Source organism: Apodemus sylvaticus, chromosome 17, assembly GCF_947179515.1.
Source record: "Apodemus sylvaticus chromosome 17, mApoSyl1.1, whole genome shotgun sequence".
NCBI lineage: Eukaryota > Metazoa > Chordata > Mammalia > Rodentia > Muridae > Apodemus > Apodemus sylvaticus.
Window position 1 is genome coordinate 43,943,091 of NC_067488.1, and position 17,663 is coordinate 43,960,753.

Genomic DNA, 17,663 nt, shown 5'->3' on the forward strand with positions numbered 1-17,663 from the left:
TCCCAGCTGCTTCACTGATGATAGGCCCTGTGTGTTCCTAGCTATTCCCCCCCCCCCCCGCCCCCAGAGGAATCTCACCTCTGTGTTCAGAAGTGAAAGCACTATGTAATTTGTATCTTACAAAGCCATCATACAATGATTATAGCACCATAAAACAGGCATGGAAATCTCATATGCTATAGAGGGGGTACTAATCAAAAAAAAAAAAAAAGCCAGACATGGAGTCCACCAAAGTACTCAGGGTGAAAACCGGTATTGCTTGTACATGTCTGCTTTGGAGTGTCCCCTAAGGATGTGAGGCACCCTCAGTCTGAATGCTCTTGCCATGGTAATGTGGAAATGGGTCTGGCCTTTACATTGGTAGATTTCCTGAATGTGGACAGCTTCAGTGAAGTCTGCTGAGGGCCTCCTGGTGAGCAAAAGACCCAGGGGCCTTCAATTGAGATGGTCATCTGGACACCAAGACCTAGACACTGTCTAGTCAATTATTCTTTAAGGCAAGTCTCTTCAAAGCTCTCACTAATCCTCTGTCTCTGTCTGCCATAATCTATAGCTGTGTTTGTGTGTGAGCATGTGCACAGTTCCTGAGCATTTTAGAAAGGAAGAGACCCCACTCCATACGTGTAGGGACATATGCGTGCACACATCCACATGAAAATATAAGTGTAATAAAATTCTGAAAATCAGTAGAGACTGCGGGGGTTAGCCATGGGGGATAATCCTGTGACTTCAGCAAAAGCAGGAGGTGTGGCAGAGACAAACAAGTTGCAAAGGAATCTGTCCCACGGACTAGGGAAATCACGGACGTGACTATCAGGTCCAGGGGCCCAGGGGCTACGCGTTGCCTGGCAGCATCCCACTTCCTTCTCCCATGACCCGAGAATGAATAGACCTGTCAAGGAATAAGGTCATTGGAGCTCAGCTGGGACCTGTCTTAGCCCACATACTGACTAGCCTCAGAACACTCCTGCCTCTCGTTCAAAACACTCCTTCACCCAGGATTTCAGATGCTTTGGACCCACCCACCTAATGAGTATTTAGCCTACAGTGTTTACAGGCTGCCGAAGAAACACAAACCATGATATCGCTAAGAAACTCCTAAGATTATGGAGTAGGGATGAGCTAGTCTGAGAAGAGAGCCCAGGAGGAGTGCTCACGTACAGCTGGAAAACAATGGCCAGGGGCATCTTCAATAAACAATGCCTTTATTTCTTTCCTACAAGAAGTGATGAACAGGCCCAAAAGATGCTCTGGACAGGGTTTATGCTTCATGAGGAAGCAGCAATGGACAGAGTTGCTTTCAACTGTGGGAAGATGAGGACACCCCAGAGAGGGGTTCTCAGGTCAGTATGCTGCTGGAGAGTATTAAGGCAAGACACAGGAGAAGGTTGAAGCGCCCCAGACGCACAGCTCTCGCAATTTCCTCTTCCTCGATTGTCGTATCAGTTAACAAGTCCCTCTCCATATTAGTGGGTCCTCCTTCATTGCAATGCACCCCCCCACAGCACAGGACAAAGTAGAAGCTCTTGACATCTTTAAGCAGCCTTGGCAAAGGTGGAGGCACATGCTCTTTATACACAAACGAGCAGTCAACTGTGCAGTCCTTGTAGACGAAGAGATTCCGAAGGCTCACACCTATGAAGGAAGCCATCAGGAGAATTACCACAGTTGCATGGTAAACCCACAACCTCAGTCAACCACACAACATCTTCCATTCAAGACTTTGTCAAGAACGCCTGACACAAACATGCTAGTGAGCAAGACGGCCCAACCTCTCGCTACCAACATCTACAATTTCCTTTCTTTCTATGCATGCTACTGTCTTCACATCAGTCACTGTCCCTCCCCCACTTGACTTCTTAGTCTCAGGACACACAGATAGATATGCCAATGAAATATCTTGTTCAGTCTGGGCTCTGCTGATACCCTAAGTGTTCCCCAGGTCTGGAATGAAACAGTGACCAGAAGCTATGCTCTCTGAGACTGCAGAGAGGTTTCACAGGAGTGTCCATATTCACGAATCCAGAGTGACCTCGTTCCCAACTCTGGCTTCCCAAACTTTGGCAACTATGTACAAAGCATGGGGTGGGGCCCGGATGACTGACATGCTTTCCCCTGCAGATTAAAGGGCCAGTCCCATGAATGGCTCCATAGAGAACAAGACTGCCATCTCCAGTAGCTTCAGCCTATTGTAGTGATCTGACATGAGACCACTGACCACACCCTGCTGGGAACCCGGAGCTGAAGGCTTTGAGGTCCTGCTGCTGCTGCTGCTCCTGCTGCTGCTGCTGCTGCTGCTGCTGCTGCTGCTGCTGCTGCTGCTGCTGCTGCTTGTTCCCCTTGCACTCTGCAGCCATGATGTAGTTCCTCTGCTATGGAACTCACCACAACTACTTTACCATTCCCAGCTGTGAGTCTCGTCTGCTGCCAGACATCAGAAGGGCCTTGTGATCATAAACCAAACAGCCGCCTCCCACACACAAACTCGGTGGTTATCAACAGTTGAGTTGGACTTCTGCTGTCAGGGCTCTCTACGCACTTTGATAAATCCTCTCATGGCAAACCACCCAACTCCTGATGTTTCCTTGTCCCAGGTGGCTCCTTGTCTACTGGGCTGCCTAGAAAGGCTCTTTCCTGTTGGTGAGCTGGCAGTTGCTTCCCACACAACGATTCACAGTGCAATCCAGTCCCTTGCCTACCCCTAGAAACAAACCACCCTTGGACAAATCAGCAACGTGTTACCGAGGGCTACTTCCTCCTGGACACAGGCACAAGCACAAAGACTGTTGCTATCTATCTGCTCCTTTCCAGACAAAGTTCTTCCATCCTCGATCTAGAGCCATAATGAGTTTAGACTCTGTGTTGTGCACCTAGACAACACAGGCAGGGGTCATTCAAAATGGGAATGTCAGAACTTCCCGTCTAATCCTGCATAGAAATACTGCCACTTTCCTGGGCATTCCCCAGCCCAATGACTATTTTCATCAAATGTGACTTGGTGCACATGTACTGACAGCAGGTACATGTTGCAACCTCTCCTGACACCTCCACAGAAGATCACTGCTCACTTAACTGATATTTGTTTTGCCTCTGTGTGTAGCCCAATCCAGTTCTATCTTTGCCATCTCAGAAGGCAGGACTCCACTTGAGGAACTGAGGCACCTCAGTGCTTGAACCTGGCTACCTGCCATGTATGGTGGTTTGAATAGAATGGCCTCATAGACTCATATGTTTGATTATTTGGTTTCCCCCAACATCCCCACTGCCCCTGGTAGAACTGTTTGGGAAGCATTAGAAGGTGTGGCTTCATTGACATAGGTGTGTCACTTGGGGACAGGCTTTCAGATTTCAGAAGCCTCGCACCTTTACAGGTTCGCTCTGTCTCCTGCTTGCCAATCTAGGTGTGAGCTCTCAGCTGTTCCTGCCACCATGCCGCCCCTTCTCCATAACAGACTCTAACCCTCTGAAAACATAAGCCCAATGAAATGCCTTATTTTAGAAGCTGTCCTGGCATGCTGTTTTATCAGGGCAATAGGAGAGTCACTAATACAGGGTGTGACTACACAAGTCCAGAAAACAACACACGTGTAAAGACTCACAAAAGCTGGACTAGAATGTCTGCCCACATGCATAGAGAGACCCTCAGGGACAGAGGCCTGGAAAAGGCCATGCTGCTCTCATCCCCTGATATCCAGGGCATGCTGACTGTCAGCCTACCACCAACTACAGGCTCTTGACACCATGAGCTACACTACCCAGGAGTGCTGAACCCAGTGCCTGTAAACAGGCTCTCAGTTCCAGGAGCTGCCAGAAGAGTGGTGGACCTGGCTCCAGAGAGAACAGACTGCCCCTGCCCCCATGACTGTAACAGACAGGCTTATTCACTCTAAATAAAAATAGACACTTAAGTACAAAATACAGATACTTACGTACGGCAATTGTCATACAGCGTCTTGTGGACAGTGGACACGTGAGGACGTTTGTACATGCGAAGGTGTTTACCACTGAGCAACGAGAGCATCTCTGACGAGGAATCCCTGAGGAAGGAGAAAACAGCTGTGGACTTTTACCCCAAGAAGCCTTTTCGCCATTATACTCCCACTCGCTCACCCGCATCCCCTCACAGCTGCTCTCCAGTGGAGTTCTCAACACAAGCCACACCCAAAGCCCCACAGAGCTCAGATCCTGGCATGGTCTAAGGCAGGGTTAGACCAGCTCCCTGGAAAGCAGCAGGCTCACCACAGACCTTTCCTTGTTCTGAAATGCCGGTCACATGTAAAACAGCTGAGCTCTTCAAAGAAGTCCATCCCTCTGCAGAATGGTGACCATCCAGGATATCACAATCCTCCAGGGCTCCTCTGGACTCTGCCTGCACCTGCTCTCCCTGCCCGGGCAGTGCTATGGCCAGGTGCTCCCTCAGGTCTCCTTGTCAGCAGCTCTCTGTGGGAGCCTTCAGTTCACTCAACCCTGTTCAATCTTGGAGGCCCAAGTTAACAAGACTCGAGCCACTTGGTTTCTGGTGAGCCCAATTCCAAACAAGCCTTCTTTATAGCCCTAGTCCACTCTACGTGGATTCTCCTTCCACCTGACACACTGGGAGTCTTAGCATCATACTTACATTGCCTAGCCTCGAGGGCATCGTCCAAGCCGCTCGTACTGTTGTCCAGCACACTGGTGTTGCTGACGGTGGTGTCCACCCATGGCAGTCCCAGGAGAATTAGCAAGACAAAGGGGAGCATCATTTCCAACAGATGGGTGAACCTGAAAGTGAAGAGAACCCTGCCCCCGTCAGCAAGGGTCAGGCTCCTTGCTCCAGGTCCATGTCCCCAGCATCAATGAGCTGAGGCGTCATCTCTGCCATGTAGCCTCTGCCTCCACAGCCAGCCCACGTGCTCCTAGCACAGCAGCAGCTTCAGGTCCTTGCCTGGTCCTTCCTGCTCTGCTGCATACGTGCATCTTGCTTCCCATTTCTGAAACTGTCCTGATGGCTCTGCCAGCATCCCCCTTCTAGAACTTTCTTCATCTTCCTCATCCCCCAATCTAGACTCCTCCCGCTGACTCCCCTGAGTTTTCCTCACACAGCTATCCCACTGGCGTGCAGCTTGTCTCATATCTGCAACTCGGCTGCTTAGCTGGGATCTAATGTACTCTTCTAGAATGTTCCAAGCTAGGTACTCAAAACTCTGATAGCACCTCTCAGCTGCTATCAGCTGCCTCCACTGGGCTTGTCTATACTGACGGAAATGTTCTAGAAGGCCCTTCCTGAGAAGATGTACAACATGCTCCTTCTGGAGACCATCCTGAAGACTGTCCCCCATAAAGGGCCTTTCTCTGTCACTGCCCTCCTTCCTCCAGACTTCAAGCCCTGGAACACCATCCACCTCACTCACAACTCTGACCATCACTCTGAGTGATTTACCCAGGACTGACATTTCTCACCACGCATTCCTCCTGCAGGGCTCTGAATCTTGATTGCCACCCTTCTTGCCCTATCCCTCAGGGCCCCTATCTGGGTGCCTCTGCTCTAAGGCTGCCTTCTATTGGAGCTCTGCTCCTAGGCTCTGAGAATCTCTGACCATCTCTTAGTGCCCTTTCCTCATCCCTCTGAACACAGCGTTGCCCTTCTTTCAAGCTTCTCACCAATCTTTGGAACCACTCCTTCAGAACCCCAACCCTCTAGTGCTACTCTCTCTGTCTCTGTCTGTGTCCCTCTGTCTCTCTGTCTCTCTGTCGCTCTCTGTCTTTCTGTCTCTCTGTTTCTGTCTCTCTGTCTCTGTCTCTCTGTCACTTTCTCTCTCTGTCTCTCTGTCTCTTTCTATCTCTATCTCTCTCTTTCTCTCTCTCTCTCTCTGGCTCTCCCTCTCCCTCTCTACCCTTGCCTTGGATTCTGACCCTCTCTTGGTGCCCCTCCTTTAACAGCTCAGTCCTCTTTGGCTCCTTCCCTCTTTGCTGGGACCCTCTCTCAGAGCCCTTCCTTCGGGGCTCTAAGCAGCTTCTGGGACCCTTCCTGAAGACTTCCCACTCTCTTGATACCATTCCCTTCAGATCAACTCTTCACCAGCTTCCCTCTAAGTATCTGACCTTTTGAGATTCTAGGGTTCTTGACTCTCTTCCCTCATCAACCTCTCTCTTTGTGACCCTCCTTCAGTGTTCTGAACCTTACATGGTGCCTTTCCAAGAGTCCCTCACCCTCTCTTGATGCCTTCCTCGTTTTTTTAAGGATATTGGTGCCTTCCTCTTAAAGCTCTCACACCCACCTTATGCCCTTCCCTCAGAGCCTCCATCCCTTCCCAAGGCTCCAATCTCTCTCTCTCTCTCTCTCTCTCTCTCTCTCTCTCTCTCTCTCTCTCTCTCTCTCTCTCTCTCTCTCTCTCTCCCTCCCTCCCTCCCTCCCTCCCTCCCTCCCTCCCTCCCCTTGGGCCCAGCTCCTTCCCTCAGGGATCCAACTATTTTGGATTCCTCCTTCAGTGATCCAAACTCCTCTTGGAGCCCTTATCTCTGGGCTCTTGAGGCCTCTCCTTCAGCATTCCAGTTATCACTTGGTACACTTTCCTTGAGGTTCCAACCCTCTCTTCTAATGAACCTCCTCTGTATGCACTGCTCTCAAGACTCTTGGGGATCCTCCTTCAGAGTTACAACCTTCTCTTGGCACCCTTCCCTCGGTGTTCAGAAGCTCTCTAGGACCACTTCAGTCAGGGTTTATGACTCTCTCTCGGCATCCTTCTCTCCTGAGTTCGGGTCCCTTCCTGAGGCCCTTCCCTCCAGACTTCCCCCTCTCTCCATTCAGGGCTGCAGCTCCCTTTTTGTACCCCTACTTCAGAGCTCCAACCCGAGGGACCCCACCCTCAGTGTCCTGAGCCTCTTTTGGTACTTCTCACCAGGGCTCTGAACTTGTCTTGGTGCTGACCATTAGTACCATCTCCTCAGGGGTTCCACCTCCCATATCATCTCTTCTCCAGGGCTGCAACCATTTCTTAGTGTACTTCAAGGCTCCTACTATCTCTGTCAACCTCTCTCAGTTCCTTTTAGAGAAGCTCTGACTCTCTGGTATCCTTCCTCAGGGTTCTAAGCCTCGCTTGGGCCCCCTTTTCAATGCCCCTAATCTCTGGGAACCCTACCTCCAAGGTTTCAACTTTCTCTTGGAACCTTTCCTTCAGTGCCCCCTCCCCACTATCTCTCAGTCCCTCTCTCAAGGTTCGCCATTTCTCCTGGTGCCCCTCCTCTTTGGTCCCAACCCTCTTAGTGATCTTTCCTGAGGGTTCAGACTCCCTCATCACTCCTTCTATGAGGGTTCCAAATCTCTCTTGGCACATTTCATTTAAGGCTCTCTCTCTCTCTCTCTCTCTCTCTCTCTCTCTCTCTCTCTCTCTCCCTCCCCTTTCTTCTCCCTCTCCCCCTCTCTCTCATTCACTCACTTCTCTTAATGCCCTACCTCAGACCTCTAAACCTCTTTTGGAACCCTTATTTTAGGGCTCCAATTTGTCTTTGATCCCTCCTTGAGTATCTAAAACCTTTTCTGGAGCTCCTCCCTTGGGGATCCAACTTTGTCTTGGTGCCTCCTCCTCAGTGTCCCCTCATCTCTCTTGCTGCCCCCCTCTCTCTCAAGGCTCTATCCTGCTCTTTGATGCCCCTCCTTCCGGATAACTAGCTCCCTGCCCTCGGGCTTCAGATTCTCCTTTTTCAACCTTGCCTCTGGGCTCCAACTATCTTTTCCGGTGTTTCCTTTAAGACTCCTTCTCTTAAGACATCTCCTGGCGCACCTACCTCAGGGCTCTAACTTTGTCTTGGGGACTTGCCTTTGTGTCCCCTTGGCACCTCTCCTTCAGAGTTTTAACTCTCTTGGTGCACTTCCCCTGGCGAGTCTCTCTGTAACCCCTCAGAACTCCAACGGTCAGTCTTTTGGTGCACTTCCGCAAGCTCTGACACGATCTTGGTTCCCTTGTGCCAAGTTCCGACCCCGCCCCGTGGTGTTCTTCCCTTATGGTTTCCAAGTTCCCATGTTCCTGCAGAACACCACACAAGGGCCGGAACCCGAAGGAAAGGACTTCTTCACCATAAGGGAAGAACACCACGGGGCGGGGTCGGAACTTGGCACAAGGGAACCAAGGCCGTGTCAGAGCCTTTGCGGAAGTGCACCAAAAGACTGACCGTTGCAGTTCTGAGGGGTTACGAGAGCTGTGCGTCTGGGGCGCTTCAACCTTCTCCTGTGTCTTGCCTTAATACTCTCCAGCAGCATACTGACCTGAGAACCCCTCTCTGGGGTGTCCTCATCTTCCCACAGTTGAAAGCAACTCTGTCCATTGCTGCATCGTTGTGAAGCAGAGACCCTGTCCAGAGCATCTTTTGGGCCTGTTCATCACTTCTTGTAACAAAGAAATGGGCATTGTTTATTGAAGATGCCCCTGGCCATTGTTTTCCAGCTGTACGTGAGCACTCCTCCTGGGCTCTCTTCTCAGACTAGCTCATCCCTACTCCATAATCTTAGGAGTTTCTTAGCGATATCATGGTTTGTGTTTCTTCGGCAGCCTGTAAACACTGTAGGCTAAATACTCATCATGTGGGTGGGTCCAAAGCATCTGAAATCCTGGGTGAAGGAGTGTTTTGAATGAGAGGCAGAAGTGTCCTGAGGCTAGTCACTATGTGGGCTAAGACAGGTCCCAGCTGAGCTCCAATGACCTTATTCCTTGACAGGTCTATTCATTCTTGGGTCATGGGAGAAGGAAGTGGGATGCTGCCAGGCAACGCGTGGCCCCTGGGCCCCTGGACCTGATAGTCACGTCCGTGATTTCCCTAGTCCGTGGGACAGATTCCTTTGCAACTTGTTTGTCTCTGCCACACCTCCTGCTTTTGCTGAAGTCACAGGATTATCCCCCATGGCTAACCCCCACAGTCTCTACTGATTTTCAGAATTTTATTACACTTATATTTTCATGTGGATGTGTGCACGCATATGTCCCTACACGTATGGAGTGGGGTCTCTTCCTTTCTAAAATGCTCAGGAACTGTGCACATGCTCACACACAAACACAGCTATAGATTATGGCAGACAGAGACAGAGGATCAGTGAGAGCTTTGAAGAGACTTGCCTTAAAGAATAATTGACTAGACAGTGTCTAGGTCTTGGTGTCCAGATGACCATCTCAATTGAAGGCTCCTGGGTCTTTTGCTCACCAGGAGGCCCTCAGCAGACTTCACTGAAGCTGTCCACATTCAGGAAATCTACCAATGTAAAGGCCAGACCCATTTCCACATTACCATGGCAAGAGCATTCAGACTGAGGGTGCCTCACATCCTTAGGGGACACTCCAAAGCAGACATGTACAAGCAATACCGGTTTTCACCCTGAGTACTTTGGTGGACTCCATGTCTGGCTTTTTTTTTTTTTTTTGATTAGTACCCCCTCTATAGCATATGAGATTTCCATGCCTGTTTTGTGTTGCTGTAATCATTGTATGATGGCTTTGTAAGATACAAATTACATAGTGCTTTCACTTCTGAACACAGAGGTGAGATTCCTCTGGGGGCAGGGGGGGGGATAGCTAGGAGCACACAGGGCCTATCATCAGTGGAGCAGATGGAATGGAAGTCATCCTGCTGCCATTGGCACCAGGCAGCCAGGAAACTCCACAGCCTTCTGTGCATAGCCTGCCAGGACAGAGTGATCTTCCAGCAGCGGTTTCACTTTTGAGCTCAAAGGAGTAAGGACATAGGCTTACAGACCCACTGGAGGAACAAACTCCAGCCAGAGACAACAATACCAACTAGTACCAGAGACAACCAGATGGCAAGAGGCAAGCACAAGAACACTACCAACAGAAACCAAGGCCTCACAGCAACATCAGAACCCAGTTCTCCCACAACAGCAAGTCCCTGATACCCCAACACACCGCTAAAGCAAGAGTTGGATTTAAAATCATATCTCATGATGCTGATAGAGTGCTTCAGGAAAGACTTAAATAGCTCCCTTAAAGAAATACAGGAGAACGTTAGTCAACATGTATAAGCCCTTAAAGGGGAAACACAAAAGTCCCTTAAAGAAATAAAGGAAGACAAACAAGTGAAGGAACTGAACAAAACCATTCAGTTCTAAAAGTGGAAGTAGAAACAATAAAGAAATTACAAAGTGAGACATCTCTGAAGATAGAAAACATTGGAAGGAATTCAAGAGTCATAGATGCAAGCATCAACAACAGAATACAAGAGATAGAAGAAAGAACCTTTGGTGTTGAAGATACCATAGAAAACATTGACTCAACAGTCAAAGAAAATGCAAAATGCATAAAGTTGGTAACCCAAAACACCCAGGAACTCCAGGACACAATGAGAAGACCAAACCTAAGGATTATAGGTAAAGATGAGAGCTAAGATTTCCAACTTAAAGGGCCAGTGAATATTTTCAACAAAATTATAGAAGAAAACTTTCCTAACCTAGAGAAAGAGATGCCCATGAACATACAAGAAGCCTTCAGAACTCCAAACAGACTGGACCCAAACAGAAACTCCTCCCGGCACATAATAATCAAAACACCAAAGTCACTAAACAAAGAAAGAATATTAAAAGCAGTAAGGGCAAAAGGGCAAGTAACTTATAAAGGCAGACCTATCAGAATCACACCAGATTTCTCACCAGAGACGATGAAAGCTAGAAGATCCTGGGCAGACCTCATACAGACCCTAAGAGAACACAAATGCCACCCCAGGCTATTATACCCAACAAAACTCTCAATCATGATAGATGGAGAAACACAGATATTCCATGATAAAACCAAATTTACACAATATCTGTCCACAAATCCAGCCCTACAAAAGATAATAGATGGAAAAATGCCAACACAAGGAGGGAAACTATAACCTAGAAAAAGCAAGAAAGTAATATTCTTCCAACAAACCCAAAAGAAGATACCCACACAAACATATAAATAACATCAAAAATAACAGGATGCAACAATCACTATTCCTTAATATCTCTTAACAACAATGGACTCATCTCCCCAATAAAAAGACATAGACTTACAGAAATATTTCTCATGTAATTCTTAAATTTTATCAGAATATGTTTGTAATTCCCCTTCTAATTAATTTAGTAATTTTTTTAGGTCTACCATTTTACCTGCATTGTTTTTCATGATAATCTTCAATTTTAATATGTCTTTCTATATATTTCCTCTCTTTTATCAGAAATGTTTTCAATGTAAATCTTTTTTGCTTTCCACCTTCAATTAATTTAGGAAGAATTTTTGTATCTACCATTTTATGTGTAAAATTTTCCATGAAATAGTCAATTTTAACTTGTTTTTCTATATATTTCTTGAATTTTACCAGAAATATTTTCCATGTAATTCTTCAATTTTATCTGAAAATGTTTATAATTCTACCTTCAATCAACTTAGAATTATCTTTAAGCCTATCACTTTATCTGTATAATTTCCATGATAATCTTTAATTTTAACATGTTTTTCTATATATTTCTTCAATTTTATCAGAAATATTTTCCATGTAAATCTTCAAGTTTATCAGAAAATGTTTATAATTCTAATTTCAATCAACTTAGGAATATTTTTTGCCTACTGTTATTACATCCATATAAAATTTTCCATGATAATCTTCAATTCTAACATGTTTAAAATTTTTAACACTTAAAATTTTTCTACAATTTTATCAGAAATATTTTCCATGTAAATCTTCAGTTCTATCATAAAATGTTTCTATTTCATATTTTAATTAATTTAGCAATGTTTTACATGTCTACCACTTTACTCTTTAATTTTCCATGAAAATTGTCAGTTATAACGTGTTTTTCTATGTATCTCTTCTATTTTATCTGAAATATTTTTATGTAAATCTTTAATTTTATCATAAAGTGTTTTTATTTCCCTTTCCAATAAAATAAGATACAAATTACATAATGCACAACTCATCCATGTAATATGTAAAGTTCAGGTGTTTTGTACACTGTGCAGATGGACCTGCCCATTACCATCATAGTCAATTTTCAAATGCTTTTTCGTTCAAATGAACTCAGGGCTGTTTGTGACTCCTACCCTGACTCATCCAGGCTGTACTTACCCAGTAACCCACACACATATATATATATATATATATATATATATATGTGTGTGTGTGTGTGTGTGTGTGTGTGTGTGTGTGTGTGATGAAGGGGTGGTTTTACCAGAAACAAAAAGATAACAGGAAGGAAGGAAGGAAGGAAGGAAGGAAGGAAGGAAGGAAGGAAGGAAGGAAGGAAGGAAGGAAGGAAGGAAGGAAGAGAAGAAGGAAGAGCTGTGTTTACATGAAAAGTAGCCTACTACTCTCAGGTCCAAGTCTATGGTAAGGTCTCTTAACCATGACGTTTTTTCCAAAGTATTGGTCTTCTTGGTGTCAAAATTAAAAACAAAAACAAATATAGTTTATTTTGGAGCCATTTTAGTGACCATATCCTCGGAAGACAGATTTAGGTCATCCCAAATTTCATGTTTCATCATAGAAGCAGTTTCATGAAGGTTTTATAGTTTTACATAACAAAAAAAAGTCATATGTGAAGGCCAGTTTAAAATACGTAGATGGGAGCAGCATGGAAGTACAAATTACCACATGGGAGAACAAGCATTTCTGCAGGCCCCAGATGTTGTCTGTTAACATTTTGGGCTTTTAGGTTGGTTTGCTAACTTAATGGATTCCAAGATTTCTGTCTGTTCATCATAGGATACTGGTTCAAACACATAGGTGGTCAAGGTTATGTTCTTTTAGGGGCTAAAGGTAGCTGAAAATGAAGAAATTTGCCTCTTGAGCTGCAACATTCAAACTTTCTACATAACTGCAGGGTTGTTTGTTTTGGAGTGTGTGAGTGTGTGTGTGTGTGTGTGTGTGTGTGTGTGTGTGTGTGTGTGTATGTGTGTTGGTTGTTTAGTTTTGTTTTGTTTTTATGTGTATGTGTGGTTTACCTGCATGTATCTCTATACATCATTTGTGTAAAGTTCATTATAGATGGTTATGAGCCACCATGTGTTTGCTGGGATTTCAACTCAGGACCCTTGGTTAATGCTCTTACCTGCTGAGCCATCTCTTCAGCCCCTGCAATGGCAGTTTTAACTAGTCTCTGCTGACACAGCTCCATTTTTGGAATTTTGTTTATACTACAAAGTGACTTTTATCAGCTGTCTTCTGCCTGCTTGCCAGCATTCAGCACATAATATGTGATTTATTGTTTTATGTTTAATATTTGTATTTTATGTTTTAAAAAGTTAATATGGATAAGACTTATGATCAGTCCTAAGCTCATAAAACATTTGCCAGGTGGGCCATGGTAGAGCAGGCCTCTAATCACAGCACTAGGGAAACAGAAGCTGGTAGATTTCTGAATCAAGGCCAGGCTGGTCTACAAGGTGAGTTCTGGGACAGCTAGAGCTATACAGAGAAACCCTGTCTTGTAAAACAAAACAAAGAAAACAAAACAAAACAAACAAACAAAATGCTCCAAACAAACAAATTAAAAATTGCCTATTTTAAAATAAGTACATTAGGAGTTTCAGAACTGACTTCTTGAGTTTTGTGAGTTGTTTTCTTTTTTAAATATAATAGTTTTATCCACACAACTTGTTTTCAAAATTTTTAATTGACCAACAAGTACAGGGTTATCAGGTGCAGCTTTTGTACCTTTCTTGGTAACAAGATAGTTCATGATCCAACCTATTTACTGTCTCTCACGTGGCCCTATCCTAAAGACTGTTGCTAGAGTGTGACTTTCTTTTAATTGGTTCATATGTTCATTTATTAATGTCACTGTGTCTATCATATTAAAATTAATTTAAGAGGGTCAAATGTTAAAAATGACAGGATTGTCTGATTCATGCCACCAGTAGATAAGACTTGACACATGAGCCAGCTATACACTCAGCAGCCAGTGAGGAAGAGGCAGCCTGCCCTGGTTGAGTCTGGCCCTGCAGAGCAGAGGATCCAGTCCCAAGGCGTCTGGCAAGAGGCTTCCAGCTTCTACCTCCAGATTGGGAACACCCTCAGCCACAGAACACCATCTCCAAGCAGTGCAGGAAGCCAGCTATACACCCAGCAGCCAGTGAGGAGTAGACAGTCAGCACAGCCTGCATCCAGAGCTGATCGGGGCCACAGAGGTACATACTCAATACAACTACAAGAGAGTGGGTCTTGGCTGCCATCTTTGCTTCTGTGACTGTGCAACAGATTGGTAGGCAGGTTTCACCAGAGTAAAGGATCACTTGAACACACCTGCACCAAGGAACTCTGCAGCACCACAGCAATCTCTACCATGAGAAAGCAGCTCACCCAGGGTTGCTGAGATAGGCCTGCAGGCACACACACAGGAGGGGCAAGCTCCAGCCAGTGACAGCAGGCCCAACTAACAACAGAGATAACCAGATGGCAAAAGACAAACATGGGATAGTTGCTAACAGAAATCAAGGCAATATGGCATCATCTGAACCCAATTCTCACACAACGGCAACTCCTGGATACCCCAACACACCAGGAAAGCAAGATTTGGATTTAAAATCACAGGTCATGATGCTGATGGAGGGCATCGGTGGAGGGCTTCAAGAAGGACATAAATAACTCCCTTAAAGAAATACAAGAGAACACAAGTAAACATGGAGAAGCCCTTGAAGAACTAAGAGAAAACACAATAAAACAGGTGAAGGAATTAAACAAAGCCATCCAGGATCTAAAGAAAGAGGTAGAAACAATAACGAAATCACAGAGGGAGACAACTCAGGACATAGAAAATCTAGGAAAGAAGTCAGGAGTCATAGATCCCAGCATCAACAACAGAATACAAGAGATAGAAGAGAGAATCTCAGATGCAGAAGATACCATAGGAAGCATTGATACAATAGTCAAAGAAAATTAAAAAGACTTGACATGCTAACAAAGTACAAGTAATTTTAACTTTCTCATGGCGACATTAATGAAATCAGACTTAAAAGACTTTGAGATGGTGAACTATGAAGTGAACAAGTTGAGATTTCCATATTTAAAACCACGTGGGGGTTTTGTCTAAGCTGTGTCTTGAGTGTCATACAGAGGTCATTGTATTTGGTAACTGTCATAAACAGTAAGATGTGTCCTAAGACCTGGACACTGTTCCAATTAAAAAGTGCTCTGAGCCTGGAGTTAAGTCCTGTGCATATGTAATACACATCTTTATTTTTAAACTTCTCTCGTTTTATATGTGTAGATGGTTTGTCTGTGTGTATGTCTGTGATCCACATGTATTGGGTGGCTAGAGTTTTCAGAATGGGGTATTGATCCCTTAGAACTGGAGTTATAGATATTTTTGAGCTGCTCTGTGGGTACTGGGAGCCAAACCCATGTCCTACGGTAGAACAGCCAGTGATCTTAATTGATGGACTATCTCTTATTTCCCTCAGGTTTCTGATCAGGAATGCAAAGGTGAGTCAATACTGAGAGGAAAGCAAGAATAAGGGGAAATTTCGGTCTGTGTCCATCTCATCTTGCTCCCTACAAGGAGAAGCTGTCTAGCCACTTGACAACAACCCATAGTCTATTTAAGCACTCTCCTTTTTATAAACATGAGCTCATATTACTAATTGGTGGCAAGGAAATGGCCCATGCTTCACTTGGAAGTTGTTTTAGAGTTACCCAAGAGCTGTAGACAAGTACAAAGATTTTACCCTATCATTTTGCTAATTTTCTCTGGAGCTGACATCTCATGTAAGCACAGGGGGTTTATCATTGCAGAAAGATGGATTTTGATGGACTGAGAAGATGGCACAGTTTGGACAGTAAAATGTCTGCCATGCTATCATGAGGTCCTGAGCTTGGCCCCCTAGCACCTGCAGAGAAGCTGGATGTGGGGATGGGGTGGTCGAGCTGGATGTGGGGGTGGGATGGTCCCTGGCATTCACTGGTTGGGAGTGTATTCTGGGCTCAGTGAGAGACCTTGTCACAATAAATAGAGTGGAGAATGACAGAGGCAGACACCCAGTGTTCAATTGTGTGCTCTTGTGCCCCTTTTATATAATGATACTAATTGAATCATAGAACACAATTATCTTCACCAGTTTTTACAGTGATATCTGTAAGTTTTGCTTCTAGGATCCAACTCAAGATAACTCTTGTGGTATATGTCAGTGTATGTCGTTGGGTCCTTCTCTCCTGAGTGCTCTAACTGACACCTTAGGTTTCTGCTCCGGTGTTCTGAAGCACATTAATGGATGTGGACTCATCCTGAGTAGCCTGTTTTTACATTTGGGGTGAACACTACAAAAGTGAAGAGCTTTGTTCTCTCTCCCTCCCTCTCCCTCTCCCTCTCCCTCTCCCTCCCTCTCCCTCCCTCTCCTCCCTCTCCCTCCCTCTCTCTCTCTCTCTCTCTCTCTCTCTCTCTCTCTCTCTCTCTCTCTCTCTCTCTCTCTCTCTGTTATCTGTTCATGGATTTTTTTTTATCGTTTTACTAAGGGTGTTGATATTTTCTCTCCTCAAAGTGACTTTTCTTCTTTGCTATTTATTTAGATATTTGTGATGGGTGTCCAAGAAGTCCAGAGGGGATGTCATATCCTTAAGGGAAAGAGATAGAAACTATTGTAAGCTGTTTTGGGACTGCTTGGGACTATATTTTGCCTGATTGCTGGGAACCTAGAGCCAAGTCCTCTGAAAGAGCAGCAAGCACTCTTAACCACTAAGCCAACTCTCCAGCTCTTAAAGTGATTTTATATTGAGGGCTTTAAAAGCCTATACTGAATGGTACAAACATTTTCTACTAATTCATCAGGTGGATTTTGATGGATCAATGGGTGGATTATTTCAATGCAGAAACAGACCTGTTTCTATTTTATGTATTTTATCAGAGCATCTAAGAAACAATGAGGCAAAGAGAGTGTGCCTAGATATGATTGTAACCCAAGGGACATTCCCTCCCTGTATGGTAGGTACACTGTACATGTGCCAGTGGTGCACATAGTCCAAAACATGAGAACTGAAAGGCATTGCACACTGATGTTCCAAATGCCCCCAGGTGAATCTGACTTGTGATATGTGTTCATCTGTTGACCAGATAATATGTGGACAGAAACTATTGTGAAACTCACTAACCAATTTCTGACGCATATGTTTCCACCACAAGTTTGTAGCTTGTTCTGCCACACCTGAGGCCCTTGACTCTTCCCAGCATCTCCTGGATCGGCACAGAGTCTGTTCTGGAGAATGCTCACTGAGCAGCGCTCACTGTGCCTGTGAGGTCTGAGCACATGGCATTTGGGGTGTGCAACATACACATTAGTTTCATGACTGGTTCTGTCTTCCCTCACACATGACAACTGTTCCATGAGTGGTCATGGGCTTTCATGATGACATGAGATGTCCTTTCTGATGGTGTGTTCCTCTTGTACAACACTCATACAATTCAAACACAGAAATTTCAGGAAGCCAGCATATGTGCTCAGTTTAATGACCATAGGGGGGAGGGGAGGAGAGAGGCTGGGAGGAGACAGTTAGGGTACAGAAATCCTCTAGGGCCATTCCCTGGCCTTGAATCACAACCTGTCAGATCTTAGACAAGAGGCTAAACATGGACTATCTATGTTTTCTTCTCTAAGAAAGAAAAGAGGGGTAGCGTGTCCTCAGAACAGGAAGAAGCTACTGACATCTTCGGACACCAAAAGAAAAAGGCTGGGTGA

The 17,663-nt window shown here is 45.2% G+C and overlaps 1 protein-coding gene across 1 annotated transcript; it reads right to left on the minus strand.

Moving 5' to 3' along the window:
• Positions 1 to 1,339: 1,339 nt before the first annotated feature.
• Gml (glycosylphosphatidylinositol anchored molecule like) lies at positions 1,340 to 4,742 on the minus strand. Its single transcript, XM_052161755.1, has 3 exons — positions 4,619 to 4,742; positions 3,930 to 4,037; positions 1,340 to 1,635 (listed from the first exon to the last, which is right to left on the minus strand). Exons 1-3 carry the CDS (start codon positions 4,740 to 4,742, stop codon positions 1,340 to 1,342), a joined length of 528 nt encoding a protein of 175 aa, XP_052017715.1.
• Between the last annotated feature and the right edge of the window lie 12,921 nt (positions 4,743 to 17,663).